This window comes from Hordeum vulgare, chromosome 4H (genome assembly GCF_904849725.1).
Source record: "Hordeum vulgare subsp. vulgare chromosome 4H, MorexV3_pseudomolecules_assembly, whole genome shotgun sequence".
NCBI classification, from domain to species: domain Eukaryota; kingdom Viridiplantae; phylum Streptophyta; class Magnoliopsida; order Poales; family Poaceae; genus Hordeum; species Hordeum vulgare.
This window is the reverse complement of record NC_058521.1, coordinates 432,203,261-432,213,612: the sequence shown is the minus strand read 5'-3', so window position 1 is coordinate 432,213,612 and position 10,352 is coordinate 432,203,261. Positions and strand designations below refer to the sequence as shown.

Here is a 10,352-nt window from a genome sequence, read left to right as displayed (position 1 = left end):
GGTTTTTCGTCGATACAGAGAGTTGCGGAGGCGGAGCGGAATTTCTCTATTTATTTCTAAGGGTTTTTGTATATATAGGATTTTTTGGCATTGGAATCACGCTAAACGGAGCCATGTGGGCTCCATAAGACATCAGGACGCCCACGGGGGTGGGCGCGCCCTGCTGGCTTGTGGACCGCACGTGGCTCCCCTCCGGTGGTTCTTCGCTTCAGTATTTCTTACTTTCTCCAGAAAAATCATAAAAAAGTTTCGGGCGATTATGAGAACTTTAATTTTCTGCACAAAAACAGCACCACGGTATTTCTTTTGAAAATAGCGTCAGTCCGGGTTATTTCTAAATAAATCATACAAAATGCATCAAAACCATATAAAAGTATTGTAAACATAGTCAAATATGACATGGATACTTCATAAATTATTGATACGTTGGAGACGTATCATTCATTATCTTGCAAAACTACCTTATCACACATACAAAGTACTTCTAGTTTTATTCCTGCAAAGTAGTTCATTCCTATACTAGGTATAATGAACATTGTTGCGCATAATGTTGTATCGGTGGTCGATAGAACTTGAGAGGATATTAATTATATATTTAGCTCCTTGTTGGGTTTGAAACTCTTATATTTATCAAAAAGGCTACAAACATTCACTATACTTGTGGGTTATCAAGCCACTAACTGGTCATTTGATAAGCGACAATGTAAATAAACACACATGTAGTATAAACTTTGGTAAGACCTCCTCAGTCCGTGCTCTAATACATATGTTTGCATACAACTTTCAACCATGGCACTCTACGAAGTAAGCTTAAAACTGACAGTGCAAGACACTGGTATTGAACACGGGAACAATGAAATAAAAAATTGTCATTGCAACCAAAACAATTATGTATATCGTTCATTGCAAAAGTTCAAAGATTTGTTCAAAAAATTAACCCCCGCTTCATTCTGATTCAACATAAACTATGCAGATTCAATTTGGAAGTCACATCCGGAGAGGGGGAGGGATACATACCACAAAAAAGCAAAGCGAATGTCATTCAACTGGTCGGGACGTACAAGTGGAGGCAGAGGTCCGACGACGCGTATAGACGGCGGTCCGCCACTCGGTCGACGGGCGACCTCGTTCAACTGGTCAGGAAGGCACTGGTCTAGGCAGTGGTCCGTCGACGCGTTGAGCAGGAGGTCCGGTGGCGGTGCTGAGGGCAATCCGCCCGTTCACGGGCACGTCTGGTAACAGGTGGTGGGGCAGAAGGGGTGGAGACGGAGGTTTGCAGTGAATTGGGTGGCGGGGTGGCAGTGAAATAGGGGAGAGGTGGGGCGTGGTGGCCGGCGTCGCGGCCAGAGGGGCTGAGCGGGTGGCGGCCTGAAGAGGCGACGACAACGAGGGCGGAGGGGCTAGCAGTGTGAAGGGTCGGCCTGCGTAGGGGCAGAGGGGCTGGCAGTGTGAAGGGCTGGCCTGCGTTGGGGGAGGATAGGCTGAGGCCTGAGGGGTTGCCTGCATGAAGGGGGTGGTGTTGGGGCGAAGGGGCTAAGCGATGGGTGCGGGTCGAGCCGAGCGGCTGGCCATAGTGTTAAGGGGCGGGAGCATAGAGCGACTCGGCATGAAGGGGAGGCGGGTGCGGGAGCGGTTGAGGGACAATGACGAGCGGGGTGGAAAGAAGCAATGGGGGGATTAGCGTCTCATCTGTGATAATTTTGTTAACGAAGCATCTAAACCATTGATTGTGTGATTAGACGGTTTAGGTTATATTTTTGATTTGTCCTTTCATGTTTTTATAGGGGTAGTAGATTGAGTAGGGCGTTTTGGTGGCCCGACTTCATGAAGCTTTTTATTTTAGAAAAAATCAAAATTCAAACTTTTTTACTTCAAAAAATTCTGAAAAAAATATAATTATACAAGGATGAAATGTATGTGTGTGTAAAAACTCAGGATGAAATACCTTCAAATGTGACCTGTATAAGAAAAAAAACAAATTTCTAAACTTTAAGGATGAATAGTATCATGCGTTAAAAAGTTTTAAATTTATCTTTTTACATAACCCTCATTTCAATATATTTCAATCTAAAAATTTACACGCATGTGTGTTATGCCTCTATGTATATATGTATTTTTTCAGATTTTTTTAATTGCAAAAATATGAATTTTGTGTCTTTTAAAACCGACCTCTATGGAGGCCGAGCTCCAAAAGGCATTTCCGTAGTAGATTGTTTTACAATTACTTACCAATAATGCTAGACTTACGTAAAAGTCTATGAAATCTTACGTACTAACTCCCCCTTTTCCTTAATCTAATACTTTTTCAGGATGGGTGGGCCTAATCCTCCACCTAATCCAATCAAACATAGCAAAATCAGCCTAGCCCGTAAGAGCATCTCCAACAGCCGCGCTAAACTAACGCCGCGTCGCAAATTAGGCAGTTTTAGCGCGCGTGTAACGCGGCGGGTGGCTTCAGCGGGCGCGCAAAAATGACGCACGCGGCATATGCAGTTCAGCGCGCTGGCCGAAACGCAATCGCGCGCCGCTTACTTGCTGCGCCAGCTCCCGCGCGCTGGACTCTCGCGCGCTCACTCTCTCACTCCCACCCCCATCCAGCCGCGCCGCCGCCGCCGCCCGCTCCCCCGGCGACCGTTCAGGTGCTTCCCCAGCCTATCCCCGCGCCGCCGCCGCCGCCCGCGCCCCCCGGTGACCGTCCAAGCGCTTCCCCGGCCTATCCCCACCGTCGTCGCCGCCCGCGCCCCCCGGCGACCGTTCAGGCGCTTCCCCGGCCTATCCCTGCGCCGCCGCGCTTCCGCCCCACCCCCTCCTAGTCCCGCCGGCCCTCGCGCGCCTCCATCGTTCGAGGAACAGCGCTCGCTGCCGCGCGCGCCCGCAAGGTGTTCGACAAAACGCCTACAAGGTATGTATTGCTCAAACTTCATGAATTTGATGCATGTTTTGAATTGTAGTTTTTATAGTATAGTATTGAACGTTGTAGATGAGTTCGTCGTATGATTCTTTCGAAGAAGAATTTGATATGAAAGAGGAGGAGGATCTTGCAATGATCATAGCTATGCATATCAATAAAAAACCGAAGCACGGTGGTTCGGTTATGGGTCGGGAGAAAATTTGAAATGTATATGTGGTTTGTGCGTGCTGCGCGCGCTGTATTTTTAGCCGCTGTTGGAGCGGCGCACGCGCTACATTATAGCGCGGCGACGGCCGCGCTAAACCAGCCGAAGCGCGCGCGGCAAACAGGTTTTTTACACGCGGCGCGAAGCACAGCTGTTGGAGATGCTCTAAAGATACGTGAATCTACCATTACTTACCACTCATGCCGAATGGTAACCGATACGGTTTCTAAGAAAACGATGCGCTTGGTGGGCCGAAGTCAAGGCAAAAAGATGATCTGCACGCTCAAGCGACCACAACAACCGCCTCCATTTGGTCATGCACATCACACAAGACTAGAAGATCGTAAGCCATGAGCGGAGCACAGAAGCAGAGTTCGTATTCTATCTCCCTCTTTTCTTCTATATTCTCCAAAGAAAACGAGTGTTTGAATTTCTTATACAGACCAGTCTTCACTTGGAAATTGCCCCCAAGCAGAACCTTTATTCACGATGGCGTTAACGCCCACAATCCACTATACATATATGTATCTCAGCATCGGAGGCGGAGCTCACATCCTGCTCTTCTTCACAGGGCCAAGCTCCTTGGCCTTCGCCCTCAACTCGTGTTTCTTGATCTTTCCCGTTGCCGTCTTCGGCAACGGCCCGAAGACGACCGACTTCGGGACCCAGTAGCCCGGCATCCTTTCCCGGCAGAACCTCATAATATCGTTTGCCAGCGCCACCTCGTCGGAGCCACCGGCCCCTTCCTTGAGGGTAACGAACGCACAGGGCGACTCCCCCCACCGATCGTCGGCCCTGGCAACTACCGAGGCCTCCAGGACCGCCGGGTGCATGTACACCACCTTCTCCACCTCCAGGGTGCTGATGTTCTCCCCGCCGGAGATGATGATGTCCTTCATCCGGTCCTTGACTTCGATGTACCCGTCGGGGTGCTTCACCCCGAGGTCGCCGGAGTGGTACCAGCCATGCGCGAACGCCTCGGCGTTGGCCTTGGGGTTCTTCAGGTAGCCCTTCATCACAGCGTTGCCCCTCATGACGATCTCCCCGTAGGACTTGCCATTGGCGGGGACGGGGACCATCGTTTTCGGATCAACCACGTCGAGGCCTTCCAGTGCAGTGTACCTGATGCCTTGCCGGCAATGCAGACGGGAGCGCTCCTCGAGCGGCAGGTTGTCCCACTCGGACTTCCACACACACACCGTCGACGGGCCATAGGTCTCAGACAGGCCGTAAGTGTGTGTGACACGGAAACCACGGACAGACAGGGCCGCGAGAAGCGAAGGCGTCGGGGCGGCTCCGGCCACCATGACATTAACCACACGGGGGAGTGGCAGGAAGGTCTCGCTTGCAGGAGCGTTTATGAGGTTGTTCATGACCACCGGCGCAGCGCAGAAATGTGTCACTCCTTGTTTTGCAATACCAGTGTATATAGCCTTTGTGCTCACCTGCACAAGCACAATGGGTCTTGAGAATCAACATTAACACGTAGCATCATAGGAATGAATGTATTGCACAGTTGTTTTATCTTGCGTCCTTTTTACTGTTGGAAGTGATATTCCATGTTGGTATTACAGATCTTTTAGGGTAAAATAGACTTTGCATAACTGGATAACACATTTGCTTCCAGAAATGCATTCTAGAACAGTCTGAAATGTCAACGGATGGGAGATAATGTACTCCAGTCTTGCTACCTATTCCTCCCAGCAGGTGGATTTTTTGGGGGTGTTTGACTGTATGCAATTTTTTATCTATGCAACTAGGCAGTTCTACCATAACTTGCATTTAATAATTGGCAATGGCGAGTAAGTACTGCATTCGAAGAACATAACCTCTATGATTAGTTTAGCCAGCATTAACATAGCATTTGTCTTTATCATCAAAACTAGCTCAATTTGCAGATATTACAAAGCTAATTTAAGCAGCCGCCAATGATAGGACAGATCTTCAACATACCTGGCGAAGACATATGCTGGTTCCGCAGAAGGCAGCCAACGCCCAAGTGTAACACCAACCATTACAATGGAACATAGGCAAAGTCCACAAGTAAACAGCCCCTTCAGGCATTCCCCACACCATAGCAACACTGAGTGCCATGAGGTAGGCGCCACGGTGGTGCAACACGACACCTTTTGGGCTTGAAGTAGTCCCAGAAGTATAACCTAAGGCAATGCTCTGCCATTCATCCTTCGGTGGCTTCCAGTTGAATTCTGGGTCACCGGTTTTCAGGAAATCCTCATACTCAATGGCCCCTTGTCCTAGAGCGTATTGTAGAGACTTAGGTTCACAGGTTGGATCGGCGATAACAATTAGGACTGGAGGCCGAAAATTCTGTTTCTTCTTCTCTGATACTATCTTCAGGGATTCTTCGGCTAGGGTGAAGAATTCTTGGTCCACCATCACAACTTCTGCCACGGAATGATCAAGAAGGAATGCGATCGTCTCAGCATTTAACCGGATGTTTATGCAGTTCACGACAGCTCCAGACATTGGAACACCAAAATGAGCTTCGTACACTGCGGGAACATTTGGAGCTACCACAGCAACCTAGTCAAGCAAGTAGAAAAACAAATAAGTACTGTCTAATACAAAAGTCTTAAAAGGCCACTGCAATATGCAACGAAGCTATGAACCATATAAAATCACAGCAGTTAAAAAATAGTCACAGGTATTGGTACAAATTATGACTTGGCAAACAAAAAATAAACCATCATTCCACATTCTTCTTTGGCGCTTACAGGAAAGATACGCCAGTATAATATCTTGGACAGAGACGAACAAGAAAAGAAAGAGATAAGCTTATCCCATTTGACCAGAAACAGTGACGGTTCCGTGTTTTCTTTGATGAGCAACGCTACTGAACTAGCGTGTGGTTAGGAGCACCCTTTTTTGGCAACATATACATATTAGGAGCATCCTTATAGAGGCTTGATCACATGTTTCCATCAAATTGGAAACAGTGACAGTGCTGTCTTATGCTTGTTCTTCTCATTTCGTTTGTTTTTTCAAACTATGGAGATCCCATGTTTCCATCCTACTGGAAATGAAAGGTAAACTTCTTGCAGTTCTGATGCCCCGCAAAACTAGAATAAAAGTTTACATTATTAAGTGGATCGTATCTCCCAATATATAGAAGAAGAAGAAAAAACAGTAGCATGCCTCCAACTATAAATATGGCAAGAAATTCAGTTCATAATGGTTCTTCTTCCCTTTAAGAGCCCCACAAATTACTAGTCCCTCGGACCCATATTAAGTGTTGCTGACTTAGTACAAAGTTGTACCAAATCAGCGGTAATTAGTATTGATCGAAGGGAGTAACTGAATGGAGGTCATACAACACAGAATCTACACCGACTCACAATCAGCTCTCTCGTGCTCGCTTGTTTGCCTCTCTAGACCAGAAAGGGGACAAAACATGGAGCTCTCTAGGAAGGAATTAGGAAGCAGGGGAGAGATTAGAGATTTACAGTGCTGCCGTGGCCGACAGATCGGCGCGCCAGTGCAGAGGCGAGGCGGCGGCACCGGCGGTAGGTCTCGGCCCAGGTGTACCGGACCGGGCCGTGCACGACGGACGCCCTGTCCGGCTGGGCCAGGGCGGCCCGCTCGAGGAACCAGAGCGGCGTCAGCGCCGTGTAGTTGGCGTCGTTCCGCGGGAGATCGTCGATGTCCGGCCCCGGCGCCCCGGATCCGAACCCATGCCCCGGCCCCTCTGAGCCCATCCTCTCCGCTCTCTCTCTCTCTCCTCTGCTAGGGAGACGACGAAGGCGACGAAACGGGAGTGTATCGAAAGCGTGAGACGAGAGTGTAGGTAGGTGTGACTGTGAGTTACGGCACGAGACGCCCAGTGCCATTTATAGTTCGCAGAGGTGTCCAGGTGGGTACGATCTGCGAATGGCCTGTACGCCGCGACGCCCGTCCGATCAAAGGGCGGACGCTGAGGATCGGACGAGTGTGGTAGGCGAGAGACTTTAATTTGGATTTCGCCACCTTCATGGAATGGGCTAAAGGCAGTCACTGAACACGGGGCCTGAGACTCTGCCCTGCTCGCAGTGGCCACGGCCCACGGGCCGTGCTTCCAAATAAGACCCGTCGGTCAGTAGCGTAGGTCTTTTTTGCGGCAAATCCTAAGGAGCAGCTAGTTATGGAGCTCTCCTTCCGAAACCTCCTAATAATCACTTCCACATAAGTTACTTAGCATATTCTTAGCCATTCTCAGGTGTCGCACTTTGAGCTTTTTTTCAGATTTCTTATTTCTATTTTTTTCACACGTGTTTTTGGTTTTTTAAATTGGTTTGTCTGAAATTCAAAAAAACTTGCGTGGAAAAATATATTTTTTGTGAGAAGCATGGTTTTGTTTTCTTAAGAGACACGATTTTTCAAAAAACACACATTTTTCTTTTTTACGAGAGACATGATTTTGCTTCCGTGAGAGACACAATTTTATTTTCGCGAAAGGCACGAACAAAAAACACATTTTCTGTTTTTTTAAGAGGCACGATTTTTCTTTCGCGAGTGGCATGGTTGTGCCTCTCGAAAACGAAAAAACGAGTTTTCTTCTTTTGCGTGTAAGGGGCCCAATTTTGCTTTCACGAGACATGCGGTTTTGCCTTGCGAGAGGCACATCTGTGTCTTTCAGAAACGAAAAACGTGTTTTTCTAGCCCAAGAGACACCGTTTTTTTGTCTGGATTTTTCGTAAAAAAGAGGTCATCAAAATCTATCAACATGGGGTTCTAATTTTTGAAGATGTTGACGCGACGAACCCAACGATGAAAACGGTTCGAGATTTGTACGTACGGCTTAAAAGATAAAACGTTTTGATAATACGCATCTACGAAAAAAGAAAAAAATTATTAAGCTGTTGTCGTAACCAAAGAAGATGGGAGTGATCTTTAGAAAGAAACTCCTTAATTAATAATTTCATAAATTCATATTTAATGCATCATGCGTTAAATTGTCAGAGTGTCCCATACGCGATCAACCAAGACGGGTCGGCCCATTAGAAGCTCCATCGATCCCGACTTTGAGGGGAGCTCCTAAGAAAATCCTATTTACCGCTCTCTGCGAGAGGCTTCGCACAGAGCGGGCACGATATTTGGGTTGGCCCAGGTAGCGAGGGTGCCGTGCCTGGTTTTGGTAACCTTCTAGAGGTTCCAACCTTTTTTCGGTTTTGAGAAACTTTTAGAAGGTTTCCTAAACCGTTTTTTTTCTATTTCTGTTTTTGTTTCTTTTTTTGGTTCAAAATTATTTTGGATTTTGAAAAAATATTTTGAAATTTAAAAGAGCGTTCAAAAATTTCAAAAATGTTCCGGAATTTCAAGAAATTTTCTGGAAATTGAAAAAAGTTCCAGAATCTAAAAAAATGTTCCGGAATTAAAAAAATGTTCCAGAATTGAAAAAAGTTCCGGAATTGAAAAAATGTTCCACAATTTGAAAAAAATTTGAAATTTGAAAAAATGTTCTGGAATTTGAAAAAATGGTCCGAAATTTGAAAAAATGTTCCGGAAGTTGAAAGATGTTCCGGAATTTGAAAAAATATTCTAGAAAAAATGTTCCCTATTTTAAAAATAGTTCATGTTTTCAAAAAATACTTTAAGAAATTCAACAAAAAGTTCATGTTTTCAAAATTTCAAAAATGTTCCGGAATTTCAAGAAATTTTCTGGAAATTGAAAAAAGTTCCAGAATCTAAAAAAATGTTCCGGAATTGAAAAAATGTTCCACAATTTGAAAAAAAAATTGAAATTTGAAAAAATGTTCTAGAATTTGAAAAAATGTTCCGGAATTTGAAAAAATATTCTAGAAAAAATGTTCCCTATTTTAAAAATAGTTCATGTTTTCAAAAAATACTTTAAGAAATTCAACGTTTGTACGTTTTCTCTAAAAAAAGAAAAAAGTGAAAATAGAAAGAAAAACGACCCAAAAAAGAAAAAACGAGCAGACAAGGAAAAAAACTACAGTCCTGGTGCACCTACTGGGCCGGCCTAGTCGGGGGTCGCCATGTGCGAAGCCCCGACTAGTTGCCGCAATGAGCGGTGATTAGGAGCTCCCGAGCTCCAACCATGCCGCTCGCGGAAGAAAAATCGTGGAACATGTGAGAACCAACATGGATATCCAGACCCCGTTGTTGGTTATTGACCGGAGAGGTGTCTTGGTCATGTGTGCATGTCTCCCAAACCCGTAGGGTCTACACAATTAAGGTTTGATGACGCTAGAGTGATAGGGAAATGGTGTACGTGGTTACCGAAGGTTGTTTGGAGTCCCGGATGAGATCCCGGACGTCACGAGGAGTTCCAGAATGGTCCGGAGGTATAGATTCATATATATGAAGTGAGGATTTGGACGTCGGAAGTGTTTCGGGCGTCACCGGCAATGTATCGGGACCACCGGAAGGGTTCCGGGGGTCCACCGGGAGGGGCCACCAGCCCGAAAAGGTTACATGAGCCAAAAGGTGAAAGGGAACCAACCCAAAGTGGGCTGGTGCGCCTCCCTCTCTCAGCCCAAGGCGCACAAGGGTGGGGAGGGGCAAACCCTAGGCGTGGGAGGGCACCCTTGGGTGCAAAGTCCCACCCTAGGGCGCATCCACCCCTTGGCCGCCGCCCCTTTGCCCTAGATGGGGCTGGCGCACCCCATAGGGAGGGAAACCCTAAGGGTAGGCACCTCCTCCCTCTCCTCCTATATATAGTGGAGGGTTTTGGCCTTTTGGAGACACACAATTCATCTCTCCATGGCGTAGCCATACTCCTCGTCCTCCTCTTCCTCCGTAGTGTTTGACGAAGTTGTGTCGGAGTTACCACGCAGCTCCATCGTCACCACGCCATCGTGCTGCCGGAGCTCCCCCTCGACCTCTCCTCCCTCCTTGCTGGATCAAGGCATTGGAGACGTCACCGGGCTGCACGTGTGTTGAACGCGGAGGCACCGACGTTTGGTGCTTAGATCGGAATTCACCGCGATGTGAATCGCTGCAAGTACGACTCCATCAACCGCGTTCTAGTAACGCTTCCGCTTAGCGATCTTCAAAGGTATGAAGATGCTCTACTACTTCAGTCGTTGCTGGTTTCTCCATAGATAGATCTTTGTATGGTGTAGGAGTTTTTTTGAAATTACTACGATCCCCAACAGTTTGTTATTATTGAATCACGAGAGTAATGATACACATGTTCATAACATTGATGCCAAAAGATGCAGAGTTGACAATGATAGTACCACCTTCTTGTGGCACTGCCGCTTAGGTCATATTGGT

The 10,352-nt window shown here is 46.9% G+C and overlaps 1 protein-coding gene across 1 annotated transcript; it reads right to left on the bottom strand.

The window, feature by feature from the left end:
• Window positions 1-3,489: 3,489 nt before the first annotated feature.
• Window positions 3,490-6,929, bottom strand: LOC123448839 (acetate--CoA ligase CCL3-like). The gene is made up of 3 exons (XM_045125861.1): window positions 6,581-6,929; window positions 5,070-5,660; window positions 3,490-4,561 (listed from the first exon to the last, which is right to left on the bottom strand). Exons 1-3 carry the CDS (start codon window positions 6,830-6,832, stop codon window positions 3,665-3,667), a joined length of 1,740 nt encoding a protein of 579 aa, XP_044981796.1. The 5' UTR covers window positions 6,833-6,929; the 3' UTR covers window positions 3,490-3,664.
• Between the last annotated feature and the right edge of the window lie 3,423 nt (window positions 6,930-10,352).